General features: G+C 51.5%; 1 protein-coding gene across 3 annotated transcripts in view; it reads right to left on the reverse strand.

The window, feature by feature from the left end:
- LOC149913312 (phosphoenolpyruvate carboxykinase [GTP], mitochondrial) overlaps window positions 1–19,753 on the reverse strand; it is a 47,517-nt gene that overhangs the window by 9,256 nt on the left and 18,508 nt on the right. For all 3 annotated transcript variants that reach the window (XM_090130285.1, XM_090130283.1, XM_090130284.1), the window contains 4 exons: window positions 18,532–18,732; window positions 11,082–11,269; window positions 5,227–5,389; window positions 1,945–2,163 (listed from right to left, as the gene is read on the reverse strand). In XM_090130285.1, the coding sequence (XP_089986411.1) occupies window positions 1,945–2,163; window positions 5,227–5,389; window positions 11,082–11,269; window positions 18,532–18,732 (771 nt within the window). The remainder of the gene's footprint in view (window positions 1–1,944; window positions 2,164–5,226; window positions 5,390–11,081; window positions 11,270–18,531; window positions 18,733–19,753) is intronic.

Here is a 19,753-nt window from a genome sequence, read left to right on the forward strand (position 1 = left end):
GGCTTCCACTCTTTGCCCAACCAAGAGGTGTAGGTGAGCCCATAGACGCCATCTTGGCTGCATGGACGCCATCTTGGCCCCAAAGGAAGCCATCTTGACCCCAAAGGAAGCCATCTTGACCCCATAGATGCCATCTTGGTCCCAACCAACACCATCACGACCCCAAAGGAAGCCATCTTGGCCCCATGGACGCCATCTTGGCCCCATAGACGCCATCTTGGCCCCAACCAACACCATCATGACCCCAAATGACGCCATCTTGGCCCCATAGACGCCATCTTGGCCCCAAAGGAAGCCATCTTGACCCCAAGGACGCCATCTTGACCCCAAATGACGCCATCTTGGCCCCAACCAACACCATCACGACCCCAAAGGAAGCTATCTTGCCACCCCTGGACGCCATCTTGGCCCCATAGACGCCATCTTGGCCCCAAAGGAAGCCACCTTGACCCCATAGACGCCATCTTGGCCCCAAAGGAAACCATCTTAACCCCATAGACGCCATCTTGGGCCATGGACGCCATCTTGACCCCAAAGACGCCATCTTGGCCCCAACCAACACCATCACGACCCCAAAGGAAGCCATCTTGGCCCCATAGACGCCATCTTGGCCCCATAGACGCCATCTTGGCCCCAAAGGAAGCCATCTTGACCCCATAGACGCCATCTTGGCCCCATGGACGCCATCTTGGCCCACCCCAAAAATGCCATCTTGCCACCCCTGGACGCCATCTTGACCCCAAATGACGCCATCTTGGCCCCAAAGGAAGCCATCTTGGCCCCCAAAAGATGCCATCTTGACTCTGAAACCCACCACCCTGACCCTAAAGGACGCCATCTTGGCCCCAACCAACACCATCACGACCCCAAAGGAAGCCATCTTGGCCCCATGGACACCATCTTGACCCCATAGACGCCATCTTGACCCCAACCAACACCATCACGACCCCAAAGGAAGCCATCTTGGCCCCACGGACGCCGTCTTGGCCCCATAGACGCCACCTTGGCCCCAAAGGAAGCCATCTTAACTCCAAAGGAAGCCATGTTGACCCCAAATGACGCCATCTTGGCCCCAACCAACACCATCACGACCCCAAAGGAAGCCATCTTGGCCCCATAGACGCCATCTTGGCCCCATAGACGCCATCTCGAACCCAAAGGAAGCCACCTTGACCCCACAGACGCCATCTTGGCCCCGCCAACCCCCCCAAAACCCCCCAAAATCCTCACCAGGCTTCCACTCTTTGCCCAACCAAGAGGTGTAGGTGAGCCCATAGACGCCATCTTGGCCCCATGGACGCCTACTTGGCCCCAAAGGAAGCCATCTTGACCCCATAGACGCCATCTTGGCCCCAACCAACACCATCACGACCCCAAAGGAAGCCATCTTGGCCCCAAATGACGTCATCTTGGCCGCATGGATGCCATCTTGGCCCCAAAAGAAGCCATCTTGACCCCAAAGACACCATCTTGACCCCATAGACGCCATCTTGGCCCCAACCAACACCATCATGACCCCAAAGACGCCATCTTGGCCCCAAAGGAAGCCATCTTGACCCCAAATGACGCCATGTTGGCCCCAACCAACACCATCACGACCCCAAAGGAAGCCATCTTGGCCCCAAATGACGTCATCTTGGCCGCATGGATGCCATCTTGGCCCCAAAAGAAGCCATCTTGACCCCAAAGACACCATCTTGACCCCATAGACGCCATCTTGGCCCCAACCAACACCATCATGACCCCAAAGACGCCATCTTGGCCCCAAAGGAAGCCATCTTGACCCCAAATGACGCCATGTTGGCCCCAACCAACACCATCACGACCCCAAAGGAAGCCATCTTGGCCCCATGGACGCCATCTTGCTACCCCTGGACGCCATCTTGGCCCCACAGATGCCATCTCGGCCCCGCCAACCCCCCCAAAACCCCCCAAAATCCTCACCAGGCTTCCACTCTTTGCCCAACCAAGAGGTGTAGGTGAGCCCGGGCTCCTCGGGTTCATCCAAACCTTCCCAAAAAACGCCTCCATCGCTGCGTTGCCCCACGTTGGTGAAGATGGTGTTGCGGGTGATGGTGGCCATGGCGTTGGGGTTGGTACGGGACGACGTCCCTGGGGCCACCCCAAAAAAGCCACGTTCGGGGTTGATGGCGCGGAGGCGACCTGTGGGGGTTGGGAAAATCCCAAATATGGGGGGTGAGGGGGTCGGTTTGGGGGTCGTTGGGGGAGAAAAGGGGAAAATTTGGGGGGATATGGGGTGATTTTGTGAGGTGGGGGTCAATGGGGTCGGAGGTTTGGGGTTATCGGGTCTGGGAGACCCCAAATTTGGGGATCTGGGGACACAGAGATCCTAAATCTGGGACACCAATGGGATTCCATGAGTTTGGGGTCAATGGGAGCCAAATTTTGGGGTCGTTGGGTGAGGAAATCCCAAATTTGGGGGGGAAATGGGGTGATTCTATGAGTAGGGGATCAATGGGGTCAGAGATTTGGGGTTATCGGGTCTGGGAGACCCCAAATTTGGGGATTTGGGGACACAGTGACCCCAAAATTGGGGACACCAATGGGATTCCATGAGTTTGGGGTCAATGGGAGCCAAATTTGGGGGTCATTGGGGGAGAAAAGGGTAAAATTTGGGGGGATATGGGGTGATTTTGTGAGGTGGGGGTGAATGGGGTCGGAGGTTTGGGGTTATCGGGTCTGGGAGACCCCAAATTTGGGGATTTGGGGACACAGTGACCCCAAAATTGGGGACACCAATGGGATTCCATGAGTTTGGGGTCAATGGGAGCCAAATTTTGGGGTTGTTGGGTGAGGAAATCCCAAATTTTGGGGGAAAATGGGGTGATTCTATGAGTTGGGGGTCAATGGGGTCAGAGATTTGGGGTTATCGGGTCTGGGAGACCCCAAATTTGGGGATTTGGGGACACAGAGATCCTAAATCTGGGACACCAATGGGATTCCATGAGTTTGGGGTCAATGGGAGCCAAATTTTGGGGTCATTGGGTGAGAAAAGGGGAAAATTTGGGGGGATATGGGGTGATTTTGTGAGGTGGGGGTCAATGGGGTCGGAGGTTTGGGGTTATCGGGTCTGGGAGACCCCAAATTTGGGGATTTGGGGACACAGTGACCCCAAAATTGGGGACACCAATGGGATTCCATGAGTTTGGGGTCAATGGGAGCCAAATTTGGGGGATTTGGGGACACAGAGATCCTAAATATCAGACACCAATGGGATTCCATGAGTTTGGGGTCAATGGGAGCCAAATTTTGGGGTCATTGGGTGAGAAAAGGGGAAAATTTGGGGGGATATGGGGTGATTTTGTGAGGTGGGGGTCAATGGGGTTGGAGGTTTGGGGTTATCGGGTCTGGGAGACCCCAAATTTGGGGATTTGGGGACGTGGAGATCCTAAATCTGGGACATCAATGGGATTCCATGAGTTTGGGGTCAATGGGAGCCAAATTTTGGGGTCGTTGGGTGAGGAAATCCCAAATTTTGGGGGAAAATGGGGTGATTCTATGAGTTTGGGGTCAATGGGAGCCAAATTTTGGGGTTGTTGGGGTACAGAAACCCCAAATCTGGAGATTTTGGGACACAGAGACCCCAAATGTGGGGATTTTGAGGCACAAAGACCCCGATTTTGAGGATTTGGGGTCGCAGAGAAGCCAAACTTGGGGACATTGGGACACAAAGACCCCAAAATAGGGAATTTGGGGACACAGAGACCCCAAATTTTGGGATTTTGGGTCACAGTGACCCCAAAATTGGGGGTTTTGGGACATGAAGACCCCAATTTCAAAGATGAAAAACCCCAAAATTGTCTTTTTTCCACCCAAAACCCCCCCCATTTTTTTTTCCTCCCCCCAAACCCCCCCAAACCTTCCCCCCCATTCCCTCCTTTCTTCCCCCACCCAAAAACACCCTAAAAACCCTTTTTTTCCCCTTTTTTCCCCCCCCTTTTTCCCTCTTTTTTCTTTAATTTTCCCCTTTCCTCCTAAAATACCATTTTTCCACCCAAAACCCCCCCCATTTTTTTTTCCTCCCCCCAACCCCCCCCAAACCTTCCCCCCCTATTCCCACCTTTCTTCCCCCACCCAAAAACACCATAAAAACATTTTTTTTTCCCTTTTTCCTCCCTTTTTTCCCATTTTTTCCCTTTTCTCCCCAAAACCTTTTTTTCCACCCAAACCCCCCCCCATTTTTTTTTCCTCCCCCCAACCCCCCCCAAACCTTCCCCCCCCATTCCCTCCTTTCTTCCCCCACCCAAAAACACCCTAAAAACATTTTTTTCCCCTTTTTTCCCCCTTTTTTCCCTATTTTTTCCTTATTTTTCCCCTTTTCGCCTAAAATACCATTTTTCCACCCAAAACGCCCTCCAATTTTTTTTCCTGCCCCCAACCCCCCCCAAACCTTCCCCCCCTATTCCCTCTTCTCTTCCCCCACCCAAAAACACCCTAAAAACCCTTTTTCTTCCCTTTTTTCCCCCTTTTTTCCCTACTTTTTCCCCTATTTTTTCACTTTTCTCCCAAAACACCATTTTTCCACCCAAAACCCCCCCCATTTTTCTTTCCTCCCCCCAAACCCCCCCAAACCTTCCCCCCCCATTCCCTCTTCTCTTCCCCCACCCAAAAACACCCTAAAAACCCTTTTTTTTCCCCTTTTTTCCCTATTTTTCCCTTTTTTCCCCAAAACCTTTTTTTCCACCCAAAACCCACTGCATTTTTTTTTCCTCCCCCCAACCCCCCCCAAACCTTTCCCCCTATTCCCACCTTCCTTCCCCCACGCAAAAACACCCTAAAAACATTTTTTTTTCCCTTTTTCCTCCCTTTTTTCCTTATTTTTTCCCTTTTCTCCCCAAAACACCTTTTTTCCACCCAAAACCCCCCCCATTTTTTTTCCTCCACCCCCCCCCCCCAAACCTTCCCCCCCATTCCCTCCTTTCTTCCCCCACCCAAAAACACCCTAAAAACCCTTTTTTTCCCTTTTTTCCCCCTTTTCTTTCCCCTTTTTTTCCCCCTTTTTTCCCTTTTCTTTCCTCTTTTTTCCCTATTTTTCCCCTTTTCTCCCAAAACACCATTTTTCCACCCAAAACCCACTGCATTTTTTTTTCCTCCCCCCAACCCCCCCCAAACCTTCCCCCCCCATTCCCTCTTCTCTTCCCCCACCCAAAAACACCCTAAAAACCCTTTTTTTTTTTTTTTTTTTTCAAGGATGAAACCCATCACCATCATCATCAAACTTCATCCACGCGATGTCGTCGCCCACGCAGTGGATTTTCCATCCTGGCAGCCTTGGGGTCATCATGGCCAGGTTGGTTTTCCCACAAGCGCTGGGAAACGCTGCTGCCATGTAACGTTTCTCACCAGTGGGGGAGGTGACAGCCAAAATCTGGGGGGGGGGGAAATGGGGAGGGGGGTTTCAGGGCAGGGGGAGGTGAAGAGAGAAGGGAATCGTAGAGAGGAGAGGAACAGAGAGAGGAAAGGAGCAGAAGAAGAGCCATAGAGAGGAGAAAATCAGAGAGGAGAGGATCATAGAGAGGAGAGGATCATAGAGAGGAGAGAATCATAGAGAAGAGAGAATCATAGAGAGGAGAGAATCATAGGAAGAACCATAGAAAAGAGAGAACCATAGAGAGGAGAAAATGGTAGAGAGTAGAAAACCATAGGAAGAACCATAGAAAGGAAAGAACCATAGAGAGGAGAGAACCATAGAGAAAAGAGAACCGTAGAGAGCAGAGAACCATAGAGAAGAGAAAATCGTAGAGTAGAAAACCATAGAGAGAACCATAGAGAGGAAAGAACCATAGAGAAAAGAGAACCGTAGAGAACAGAAAACCATAGAGAAGACAGAATCATAGAGAAAAGAGAACCATAGAAAGAATAGAACCATAGAGAGGAGAAAATCGTAGAGAGTAGAAAACCATAGAGAGAACTATAAAAAGGAAAGAACCATAGAGAAGAGAGAACCGTAGAGAAAGAAGAATCATAGAGAGGAGAGAACCAGAGAGAGCAGAGAACCATAGAGAGCAGAGAACCACAGAGAGGAGAGAATCATAGAGAAGAGAGAACCATATAGAGCAGAGAACCATAGAGAGAAGAGAATCATAGAGAGGAGAGAACCATAGAGAGCAGAGAATCATAGAGAGGAGAGAACCATAGACAGAAGAGAACCATAGAGAGGAGAAAATCGTAAGGAATAGAAAACCATAGAGAGAACCATGGAGACGAGAGAACCATAGAGACAACCATAGAGAAGAGAGAACCATAGAGAAAAGAGAACCATAGAAAGAAGAGAACCACAGAGAGGAGAAAATCGTAGAGAGTAGAAAACCACAGAGAGGAGAGAACCATAGAGAGGAAAGAACCATAGAGACAACCATAGAGAAGAGAGAACTATAGAGAGCAGAGAATCATAGAGAGGAGAGAACCATAGAAAGAAGAGAACCATAGAGAGGAGAGAACCATAGAGAGCAGAGAACCATAGAGAGCAGAGAATCATAGAGAGGAGAGAATCATAGAGAGAAGAGAACCATAGAAAGAAGAGAACCATAGAGAGATAAAAATCGTAGAGAGTAGAAAGCCATAAAAAGAACCATAGAAAGGAGAGAACAATAGAGAAGAGAGAACCATAGAGAGGAAAAAATGGTAGGGAGTTAAAAACCCTAGAGAGAACCATAGAGAGGAGAGAACCATAGAGAAGAGAGAACCATAGAGAAAAGAGAACCATAGAGAAAAGAGAACCATAGAAAGAAGAGAACCACAGAGAGGAGAAAATCGTAGAGAGTAGAAAACCACAGAGAGGAGAGAACCACAGAGAGGAAAGAACCATAGAGACAACCATAGAGAAGAGAGAACTATAGAGAGCAGAGAATCATAGAGAGGAGAGAACCATAGAGAGGAGAGAACCATAGAGAGCAGAGAACCATAGAGAGAAGAGAATCATAGAGAGGAGAGAACCATAGAGAGCAGAGAACCATAGAGAGAAGAGAATCATAGAGAGCAGAGAACCATAGAGAGGAGAGAACCATAGAAAGAAGAGAACCATAGAGAGGAGAAAATCGTAGAGAGTAGGAAACCATGGAGAGAACCATAGAGAGGAGAGAACCATAGAGACAACCATAGAGAAGAGAGAACTATAGAGAGCAGAGAATCATAGAGAGGAGAGAACCATAGAGAGGAGAGAACCATAGAGAGGAGAGAACCATAGAGAGGAGAAAACCACAGAGAGGAAGAAACATGAAAAGAACCATAGAGAAGAGAAAATCATGCAGAGAAGAGAACCATAGAGATGAGAGAACCATAGAGAGAACCATAGAGAGAAGGGAAGCATGAAAAGAACCATAGACAAGGAGGGTGGTGAAGAGAGAAGGGAACCATAGAGAGGAGAGAAACGTAGGGAGAAGCATAAAAAGAACCATAGAGAGCAGAGAGTCATAGGGAGGAGAGAACCATAGGAAGAACCATAGAGAGGAGACAACCATAGAGAGGAGAAAACCACAGAGACGAAGAAACATGAAAAGAACCATAGAGAAGAGAAAATCATGCAGAGAAGAGAATCATAGAGATGAGAGTACCATAGAGAGGAGAGAACCATAGAGAGGAGAAAACCACAGAGATGAGAGAAGCATGAAAAGAACCATAGAGAAGAGGAAATCATGCAGAGAACCACAGAGATGAGAGAACCATAGAGAGGAGAAAACCACAGAGAGGAGAGAAGCATGAAAAGAACCATAGAGAAGAGGAAATCATGCAGAGAACCACAGAGATGAGAGAACCATAGAGAGGAGAAAACCACAGAGAGGAGAGAAGCATGAAAAGAACCATAGAGAAGAGGAAATCATGCAGAGAACCATAGAGAGGAGAGAACCATAGAGAGGAGAGAAGCATGAAAAGAACCATAGAGAAGAGAAAATCATGCAGAGAACCATAGAGAGGAGAGAACCACAAAGAGAACCATAGAGAGAAAAGAACCATAGAGAGGAGAAAATCTTAAGAGAGAAGAGAAAAACCATAATAAGAACCATAGAGAAAAGAGAACCATAGAGAAAAGAGAACCATAGAGAAAAGAGAACCATAGAGAGCAGAAAATCGTAGAGAGGAGAAAAACCCTATGAAGAACCATAGAGAAAACCATAGAGAGGACAGAACCATAGAGAGAACCATAGAGAGGAAAGAACAATAGAGAAACACCGCATAGAGACCCCAAAGGGACCCATAGGGACCCATAAAGACCCCAAAGACACCCCATAGAGCCCCATAGAGCCCCATAACCACCCCATAGAGCCCCATATCACCCCATACCCACCCCATAGAGCCCCATAGAGCCCCATAACCACCCCATAGAGCCCCATATCACCCCATACCCACCCCGTAGAGCCCCATAAAGCCCTATAACCACTCCATATAACCCCATAACCACCCCATATCACCCCATAACCACCCTATAGAGCCCCATATCACCCCATACCCACCCATAACCACCCTATAGAGCCTCATAACCACCCCATATCACCCCATATCACCCCATAACCACCCCGTATCACCCCATATCACCCCATAGAACCCCATAGAGACTCCATAGAGCCCCAGAACCACCCATAACCACCCCATAGAGCCCCATTCCCACCCCATAGAGCCCCATTATCACCCATAGAGCCCCAGAACCACCCCATAGAGCCCCATAGAGCCCCATACAGTCCCATATCACCCCATAACCACCCCATAGAGCCCCATAAACCTCCATAACCACCCCATATCACCCCATAACCACCCCATATCACCCCATAACCACCCCATAGAGCCCCATATCACCCCATACCCACCCATAACCACCCCATAACCACCCCATATCACCCCACAGAACCCCATAGAGACTCCATAGAGCCCCAGAACCGCCCCATAACCACCCCATAGAGCCCCATAAAGCTCTATGACCACCCCATATCACCCCATAACCACCCTATAGAGCCCCATATCACCCCATATCACCCTATACCCACCCCATCTCACCCTATAACCACCCCATATCACCCCATAACCACCCCATACCCAGCCATAACCACCCCATAGAGCCCCATTCCCACCCATATCACCCCATACCCACCCCATATCACCCCATATCACCCCATAGAACCCCATAGGGACCCCCATCCCCACCAGCATGTGCTCTGCCAGCCATCCCTGCTGCTGCGCCATGCGGGAGGCGATGCGCAGGGCTGTGACCCCAAACACCCCATAGAGCCCCATAGAGACCCCATATCACCCCATACCCACCCATAACCACCCCATATCACCCCATATCACCCCATAACCCCCCCATCCCCACCAGCATGTGCTCTGCCAGCCATCCCTGCTGCTGCGCCATGCGGGAGGCGATGCGCAGGGCTGTGACCCCAAACACCCCATAGAGCCCCATAACCACCCCATAGAGCCCCATATCACCCCATAGAGCCCCATAACCACCCCATAGAGCCCCGTATCACCCCATACCCACTCCATATCACCCCATAGAACCCCATACAGACTCCATAGAGCGCCATTCCCACCCATAACCACCCCATAGAGCCCCATAGAGCCCCATAGAGCCCCATTATCACCCATAGAGCCCCATAACCACCCCGTATCACCCCATACCCACCCATAACCACCCCATATCCCCCCATACCCACCCCATATCACCCCATACCCACCCATAACCACCCCATATCACCCCATAACCACCCCATATCCACCCATAACCACCCCATATCACCCCATATCACCCCATACCCACCCCATATCACCCCATAATCACCCCATATCACCCCATACCCACCCCATATCCCCCCATACCCACCCCATATCACCCCATACCCACCCCATATCACCCCATATCACCCCATACCACCCCATAGAGACCCCATAGACCCCCACCAGCATGTGCTCTGCCAGCCATCCCTGCTGCTGCGCCATGCGGGAGGCGATGCGCAGGGCTGTGACCCCAAACACCCCATAGAGCTCCATAAACACCCCATAGAGACCCATAGAACCCCATTCCCACCCCATAGAGCCCCATATCACCCCATACCCACCCATAACCACCCCATAACCACCCCATATCACCCCATAGAACCCCATAGAGACTCCATAGAGCCCCAGAACCGCCCCATAACCACCCCATAGAGCCCCATAAAGCTCTATGACCACCCCATATCACCCCATAACCACCCTATAGAGCCCCATATCACCCCATACCCACCCCATATCACCCCATAACCACCCCATATCACCCCATACCCACCCATAACCACCCCATATCACCCCATAACCACCCCATATCAGCCCATTAGCACCCTATAGAGCCCCATTCCCACCCCATATCACCCCATAACCACCCCATATCACCCCATCTCACCCCATATCACCCCATACCCACCCATAACCACCCCATATCACCCCATACCACCCCATAGAGACCCCCATCCCCACCAGCATGTGCTCTGCCAGCCATCCCTGCTGCTGCGCCATGCGGGAGGCGATGCGCAGGGCTGTGACCCCAAACACCCCATAGAGCCCCATAAACACCCCATAGAGCCCCATAGAGCCCCATTCCCACCCCATAGAGCCCCATATCACCCCATACCCACCCATAACCACCCCACAGAGCCCCATTCCTGCCCCATATCACCCCATAACCACCCCATACCCACCCATAACCACCCCATATCACCCCATACCCACCCATAACCACCCCATAGAGCCCCATTCCCACCCATAACGAGCCCATATCACCCCATAACCACCCCATATCACCCCACAGAACCCCATATCACCCCATACCCACGCCATATCACCCCATAACACCCCATAACCACCCTATAGAGCCCCATATCACCCCATACCCACCCATAACCACCCCATATCACCCCATAGAACCCCACAGACACTCCATAGAGCCCCAGAACCACCCATAATCACCCCATAGAGCCCCATTCCCACCCCATATCACCCCATACCCACCCATAACCACCCCATATCACCCCATACCCACCCCATATCACCCCATATCACCCCATAGAACCCCATAACCCCCCCATCCCCACCAGCATGTGCTCTGCCAGCCATCCCTGCTGCTGGGCCATGCGGGAGGCGATGCGCAGGGCGAAGCACTTCTTGCCCAGCAGCGAATTCCCCCCGTATCCCGAACCGAAGGAGACGATGCGTCGCTCCGAGGGGACGTGGGCCACCAGCACCCGGGGGGGGTCGCAGGGCCACGAGCTCACCAGGGGCTCTGGGCACACAGGGGGGGGGGGGTTGGGGTCGGATGTGGGGGATTAGAGCGGGTTATGGGGCATTAGGGGCAGTTATGGGGCATTACGGTGTAGTTATGGGGCATTAAGGGGTGGTTATGGGGCATTAGGGTTTGATTATGGGGTTTTAGGGACAGTTATGGGGCATTAGAGACAACTATGGGGCATTAGGGCACAGCTATGGGGCATTAGGGGACATTAGGGGCTGCTTATGGGGCATTAGGGGCAGTTATGGGGCATTAAGAGCAGTTATGGGGCATTAAGGGCTGCTTATGGGGCTTTAGGAGCAGTTATGGGGCATGAAGGGCTGCTTATGGGGCATTAGGATCTATTATGGGGCATTAGGAGCTACTTATGGGGCATTAGGGGCAGTTATGGGGCATTAGGGGCTGCTTATGGGGCATTAGGGGCAGTTATGGGGCATTAGGGGCAGCTATGGGGCACTGGGGGGCTGTAATGGGGGCAGTGATGGGGGATTGGGGGTGGTTATGGGGCTGGGTCGCAGGGCCACGAGCTCACCAGGGGCTCTGGGCACACAGGAGGGGGGGGTTTGGGGTCGGATGTGGGGGATTAGAGCGGGTTATGGGGCAGTTGTGGGGCATTAGGGGCAGTTATGGGGCATTAAGTGGTGGTTATGGGGCATTAGGGTTTGATTATGGGGTTTTAGGGACAGTTATGGGGCATTAGAGACAACTATGGGGCATTAGGGCACAGCTATGGGGCATTAGGGGACATTAGGGGCTGCTTATGGGGCATTAGGGGCAGTTATGGGGCATTAAGAGCAGTTATGGGGCATTAAGGGCTGCTTATGGGGCTTTAGGAGCAGTTATGGGGCATGAAGGGCTGCTTATGGGGCATTAGGATCTATTATGGGGCATTAGGAGCTACTTATGGGGCATTAGGGGCTGCTTATGGGGCATTTGGGGCAGTTTTGGGGCATTAGGGGCAGTTATGGGGCATGAAGGGCTGCTTATGGGGCTTTAGGAGCAGTTATGGGGCATGAAGGGCTGCTTATGGGGCTTTAGGGTCAATTATGGGGCATTAGGAGCTGGTTCTGGGGCATTAGGGGCTGCTTATGGGGCATTAGGGGCAGTTTTGGGGCATTAGGGGCAGTTATGGGGCATTAAGGGGTGGTTATGGGGCATTAGGGGCAGTTATGGGGCATTAAGGGGCGGTTATGGGGCACTAGGGGCAGTTATGGGGCATTAGGGGCAGTTGTGGGGCATTAGGGTCAATTATGGGGATCTATGGGGTGGTTATGGGGCATTAGGGGCAGTTATGGGGCATTACAGTGTAGTTATGGGGCATTAAGGGGTGGTTATGGGGCATTAGGGGCTGATTATGGGGCATTAGGGGCAGTTATGGGGCATTAGGGTCAATTATGGGGATCTATGGGGTGGTTATGGGGCATTAGGAGCACTTATGGGGTACTAAAGACTGGCTATGGGGCACTAGGGGACAGTTATAGGGCATGAAGGGCTGCTTATGGGGCATTAGGATCAATTATGGGGCATTAGTGGCTGCTTATGGGGCATTAGGGGCTGCTTATGGGGCATTTGGGGCAGTTTTGGGGCATTAGGGGCAGTTATGGGGCATGAAGGGCTGCTTATGGGGCTTTAGGAGCAGTTATGGGGCATGAAGGGCTGCTTATGGGGCTTTAGGATCAATTATGGGGCATTAGGAGCTGCTTATGGGGCATTAGGGACAACTATGGGTCCTCCAAGGACACTTCTGGGGCCATCTCTATGGTCTTTGGGAGAAATCTCTATGGTCTTTTGGGACCCCTTTGGGTCCATCTCTATGGTCTTTGGGAGAAATCTCTATGATCTTTTTGGATCCCTTTTGGAGTCATCTCTATGGTTTTTGGGGCTATCTCTATAGTCCTCCAAGGACACTTTTATGGTCATCTCTATGGTCTTTGGGGGCATCTCTATGGTCCTCCAAGGACGCTTCTGGGGCCATCTCTATGGTCTTTGGGGGGCATCTCTATGGTCCTCCAGGGATGCTTCTGGGGCCATCTCTATGGTCTTTGGGGGGAATCTCTATGGTCTTTTGGAAGCCCTTTGGGCCATCCCTATGGTCTTTAAAGTCATCTCTATGGTCCTCCAAGGACACTTTTGGGGCCATCTCTATGGTCACTAAGGCCATCTCTATGGTCTTTGGGAGGAATCTCTATGGTCTTTGGGAACCCCTTTGGGTCCATCTCTATGGTCACTGAGGCCATCTCTATGGTCCTCCAAGGACACTTTTGGGGCCATCTCTATGGTCTTTGGGGGCGATCTCTATGGTCCTCCAAGGACACTTTTGGGTCCATCTCTATGGTCACTGAGGCCATCTCTATGGTCCTCCAAGGACACTTTTGGGTCCATCTTTATGGTCACTAAGACTACAGTCCTCCAGCGACGCTTTTGGACCCACCTCTATGATCTTTGGGGGAATCCTCTATGGTCTTTAGGAACTCCTTTGGGTCCATCTCTATGGTCACTGAGGCCATCTCTATGGTCCTCCGGGGACACTTTTGGGTCCATCTCTATGGTCACTGAAGCCATCTCTATGGTCCTCCAAGGACACTTTTGGGTCCATCTCTATGGTCACTATGACTACAGTCCTCCAGAAACGCTTTTGGATCCATCTCTATGATCTTTGGGGGCCATCTCTATGGTCTTTGGGAACCCCTTTGGGTCCATCTCTATGGTCACTGAGGCCATCTCTATGGTCCTCCAAGGACACTTTTGGGGCCATCTCTATGGTCACTGAGGCCATCTCTATGGTCCTCCAAGGACACTTTTGGGTCCATCTCTATGGTCTTTGGGGCCATCTCTATGGTCCTCCAAGGACACTTTTGGGTCCATCTCTATGGTCACTGAAGCCATCTCTATGGTCCTCCAAGGACACTTTTGGGTCCATCTCTATGGTCACTAAGACTACAGTCCTCCAGCGACGCTTTTGGACCCACCTCTATGATCTTTGGGGCCACCTCTATGATCTTTGGGGGAAACCTCTATGGTCTTTGGGAACCCCTTGGGGTCCATCTCTATGGTCTTTGGGGCCATCTCTATGGTCCTCCAAGGACACTTTTGGGGCCATCTCTATGGTCACTAAGACTACAGTCCTCCAGGGACGCTTTTGGACCCATCTCTATGATCTTTGGGGGAAACCTCTATGGTCTTTGGGAACCCCTTTGGGTCCATCTCTATGGTCTTTGGGGCCATCTCTATGGTCCTCCAAGGACACTTTTGGGGCCATCTCTATGGTCACTGAGGCCATCTCTATGGTCCTCCAAGGACACTTTTGGGTCCATCTCTATGGTCACTAAGACTACAGTCCTCCACGGACGCTTTTCGATCCACCTCTACGATCTTTGGGGGAAACCTCTATGGTCTTTGGGAACCCCTTGGGGTCCATCTCTATGGTCTTTGGGGCCATCTCTATGGTCCTCCAAGGACACTTTTGGGGCCATCTCTATGGTCACTAAGACTACAGTCCTCCAGCGACGCTTTCGGACCCATCTCTATGATCTTTGGGGCCACCTCTACGATCTTTGGGGGAAACCTCTATGGTCTTTGGGAACCCCTTTGGGTCCATCTCTATGATCACTGAGGCCATCTCTATGGTCCTCCAAGGACACTTTTGGGTCCATCTCTATGGTCACTGAGGCCATCTCTATGGTCCTCCAAGGACACTTTTAGGTCCATCTCTATGATCACTGAGGCCATCTCTATGGTCCTCCAAGGACACTTTTGGGTCCATCTCTATGGTCACTGAGGCCATCTCTATGGTCCTCCAAGGACACTTTTGGGTCCATCTCTATGATCACTGAGGCCATCTCTATGGTCCTCCAAGGACACTTTTGGGTCCATCTCTATGGTCACTGAGGCCATCTCTATGGTCCTCCAAGGACACTTTTGGGTCAATCTCTATGGTCACTGAGGCCATCTCTATAGTCCTCCAAGGACACTTTTATGGTCATCTCTATGGTCTTTGGGGGCGATCTCTATGGTCCTCCAAGGACACTTTTGGGTCCATCTCTATGGTCACTAAGACTACAGTCCTCCAGCGACGCTTTTGGATCCACCTCTATGATCTTTGGGGGAAACCTCTATGGTCTTTGGGAACCCCTTTAGGTCCATCTCTATGGTCACTGAGGCCATCTCTATGGTCCTCCAAGGACACTTTTGGGTCCATCTCTATGGTCACTAAGACTACAGTCCTCCAGGGACGCTTTTGGACCCACCTCTATGATCTTTGGGGGAAACCTCTATGGTCTTTGGGAACCCCTTTGGGTCCATCTCTATGGTCACTGAGGCCATCTCTATGGTCCTCCAAGGACACTTTTGGGTCCATCTCTATGGTCACTAAGACTACAGTCCTCCAGGGACGCTTTTCGATCCACCTCTATGATCTTTGGGGGAAACCTCTATGGTCTTTGGGAACCCCTTTGGGTCCATCTCTATGATCACTGAGGCCATCTCTATGGTCCTCCAAGGACACTTTTGGGTCCATCTCTATGGTCACTAAGACTACAGTTCTCCAGAAACGCTTTTGGATCCACCTCTATGATCTTTGGGGGAAACCTCTATGGTCTTTGGGAACCCCTTTGGGTCCATCTCTATGGTCTTTGGGGCCATCTCTATGGTCCTCCAAGGACACTTTTGGGTCCATCTCTATGGTCTTTGGGGGCGATCTCTATGGTCCTCCGGGGACACTTTTGGGTCCATCTCTATGGTCACTAAGACTACAGTCCTCCAGCGACGCTTTTGGACCCACCTCTATGATCTTTGGATCCACCTCTATGATCTTTGGGGGAAACCTCTATGGTCTTTGGGAACCCCTTGGGGTCCATCTCTATGGTCTTTGGGGCCATCTCTATGGTCCTCCAAGGACACTTTTGGGGCCATCTCTATGGTCACTAAGACTACAGTCCTCCAGGGACGCTTTTGGACCCATCTCTATGATCTTTGGGGGAAACCTCTATGGTCTTTGGGAACCCCTTTGGGTCCATCTCTATGGTCTTTGGGGCCATCTCTATGGTCCTCCAAGGACACTTTTGGGGCCATCTCTATGGTCACTGAGGCCATCTCTATGGTCCTCCAAGGACACTTTTGGGTCCATCTCTATGGTCACTAAGACTACAGTCCTCCACGGACGCTTTTCGATCCACCTCTACGATCTTTGGGGGAAACCTCTATGGTCTTTGGGAACCCCTTGGGGTCCATCTCTATGGTCTTTGGGGCCATCTCTATGGTCCTCCAAGGACACTTTTGGGGCCATCTCTATGGTCACTAAGACTACAGTCCTCCAGCGACGCTTTCGGACCCATCTCTATGATCTTTGGGGCCACCTCTACGATCTTTGGGGGAAACCTCTATGGTCTTTGGGAACCCCTTTGGGTCCATCTCTATGATCACTGAGGCCATCTCTATGGTCCTCCAAGGACACTTTTGGGTCCATCTCTATGGTCACTGAGGCCATCTCTATGGTCCTCCAAGGACACTTTTAGGTCCATCTCTATGATCACTGAGGCCATCTCTATGGTCCTCCAAGGACACTTTTGGGTCCATCTCTATGGTCACTGAGGCCATCTCTATGGTCCTCCAAGGACACTTTTGGGTCCATCTCTATGATCACTGAGGCCATCTCTATGGTCCTCCAAGGACACTTTTGGGTCCATCTCTATGGTCACTGAGGCCATCTCTATGGTCCTCCAAGGACACTTTTGGGTCAATCTCTATGGTCACTGAGGCCATCTCTATAGTCCTCCAAGGACACTTTTATGGTCATCTCTATGGTCTTTGGGGGCGATCTCTATGGTCCTCCAAGGACACTTTTGGGTCCATCTCTATGGTCACTAAGACTACAGTCCTCCAGCGACGCTTTTGGATCCACCTCTATGATCTTTGGGGGAAACCTCTATGGTCTTTGGGAACCCCTTTAGGTCCATCTCTATGGTCACTGAGGCCATCTCTATGGTCCTCCAAGGACACTTTTGGGTCCATCTCTATGGTCACTAAGACTACAGTCCTCCAGGGACGCTTTTGGACCCACCTCTATGATCTTTGGGGGAAACCTCTATGGTCTTTGGGAACCCCTTTGGGTCCATCTCTATGGTCACTGAGGCCATCTCTATGGTCCTCCAAGGACACTTTTGGGTCCATCTCTATGGTCACTAAGACTACAGTCCTCCAGGGACGCTTTTCGATCCACCTCTATGATCTTTGGGGGAAACCTCTATGGTCTTTGGGAACCCCTTTGGGTCCATCTCTATGATCACTGAGGCCATCTCTATGGTCCTCCAAGGACACTTTTGGGTCCATCTCTATGGTCACTAAGACTACAGTTCTCCAGAAACGCTTTTGGATCCACCTCTATGATCTTTGGGGGAAACCTCTATGGTCTTTGGGAACCCCTTTGGGTCCATCTCTATGGTCTTTGGGGCCATCTCTATGGTCCTCCAAGGACACTTTTGGGTCCATCTCTATGGTCTTTGGGGGCGATCTCTATGGTCCTCCGGGGACACTTTTGGGTCCATCTCTATGGTCACTAAGACTACAGTCCTCCAGCGACGCTTTTGGACCCACCTCTATGATCTTTGGATCCACCTCTATGATCTTTGGGGGAAACCTCTATGGTCTTTGGGAACCCCTTTGGGTCCATCTCTATGGTCTTTGGGGCCATCTCTATGGTCCTCCAAGGACACTTTTGGGTCCATCTCTATGGTCTTTGGGGGCGATCTCTATGGTCCTCCGGGGACACTTTTGGGTCCATCTCTATGGTCACTAAGACTACAGTCCTCCAGCGACGCTTTCGGACCCACCTCTATGATCTTTGGGGCCACCTCTACGATCTTTGGGGGAAACCTCTATGGTCTTTGGGAACCCCTTTGGGTCCATCTCTATGGTCACTAAAACTACAGTCCTCCAGGAACGCTTTTGGATCCATCTCTATGATCTTTGGGGGCCATCTCTATGGTCTTTAGGAACCCCTTTGGGTCCATCTCTATGGTCTTTGGGGCCATCTCTATGGTCCTCCAAGGACACTTTTGGGTCCATCTCTATGGTCACTAAGACTACAGTCCTCCAGGGACGCTTTTGGATCCACCTCTATGATCTTTGGGGGAAACCTCTATGGTCTTTAGGAACCCCCCTTTTGGGGTCACCTCTACGGCCCACTAGGAAACCATTTAGGGGGCCGTTTTTCGGGTCCAATTCTGGGTCCCTTTCCCCTCCCCAGCCCCACATCTCACCGGTGAGGGGCAGAGGCCTCCCCACGGAATGAAGGCAGCGGACGAAATCGTCGTCGAGGCGCTGCAGGACGGTGGGACCGATGCGGGTCATGATCCTCATGGACAGAACCACGTAGGGGGAATCGGTCAGCTGAACCCCCAGTTTGGCCAGGGGGGAGGTGGGGGGACCCATGCTGAAAGGGATGACGTAGAGGGGGCGGCCTGTAGAAAGGGGAGAGAAAATGGGGGGTGAAAAAGTGGTGGTGGGGGGTCGGGGGGGGGGAATGGTAGAAAATGGGGGGGGTGGGAGAGGTGAAAAAGGGGTGGGGAGGGGGTGAGGAGGGAGGGATGGGGGGGGGATGGAGGTTGAAGATGGAATTGAGGGGAAGGTTGGAGGGGGAGGAGGTAAAAGGGGGGGTGCTGAAAGGGGAAAGGGGGGGAGGAGCCAAAGGTTGGAGGACTTGAAAGTTGGAGGACTCAATGGCTGGAGGACTCAATGGCTGGAGGACTCAAAGGCTGGAGGAGCCAAAGGTTGGAGGACTCAAAGGTTGGAGGACCCAAAGGTTGGAGGACCAAAAGGTTGGAGGAGCCAAAGGTTGGAGGACTCAAAGGTTGGAGGACCCAAAGGTTGGAGGACCAAAAGGTTGGAGGACCCAAAGGCTGGAGGACTCAAAGGTTGGAGGACCCAAAACTTGGAGGACTCAAAGGTTGGAGGACTCAAAAGGTTGGAGGACCCAAAGGTTGGAGGACTCAAAGGTTGGAGGACCCAAAGGTTGGAGGACCCAAAGGTTGGAGGACCAAAAGGTTGGAGGACCAAAAGGCTGGAGGACTCAAAGGCTGGAGGACCAAAAGGTTGGAGGACCAAAAGGCTGGAGGACCCAAAGGTTGGAGGACCCAAAGGCTGGAGGACTCAAAACTTGGAGGACCAGAAGGTTGGAGGACCAAAAGGTTGGAGGACCAAAAGGTTGGAGGAGCCAAAAGTTGGAGGACCAAAAGGTTGGAGGACTTAAAAGTTGGAGGACCCAAAGGCTGGAGGACCCAAAACTTGGAGGACCCAAAGGCTGGAGGACTCAAAGGCTGGAGGACCAAAAGGCTGGAGGAGCCAAAGGTTGGAGGACCAAAAGGCTGGAGGACCCAAAGGTTGGAGGACCAGAAGGTTGGAGGACCAAAAGGTTGGAGGACCCAAAGGCTGGAGGACTCAGAAGTTGGAGGACCTGAAGGTTGGAGGAGCCAAAGGTTGGAG

This window comes from Phasianus colchicus, chromosome 39 (assembly GCF_987193195.1).
Source record: "Phasianus colchicus chromosome 39, bPhaCol1.hap1.1, whole genome shotgun sequence".
In the NCBI taxonomy this organism is placed as follows: domain Eukaryota; kingdom Metazoa; phylum Chordata; class Aves; order Galliformes; family Phasianidae; genus Phasianus; species Phasianus colchicus.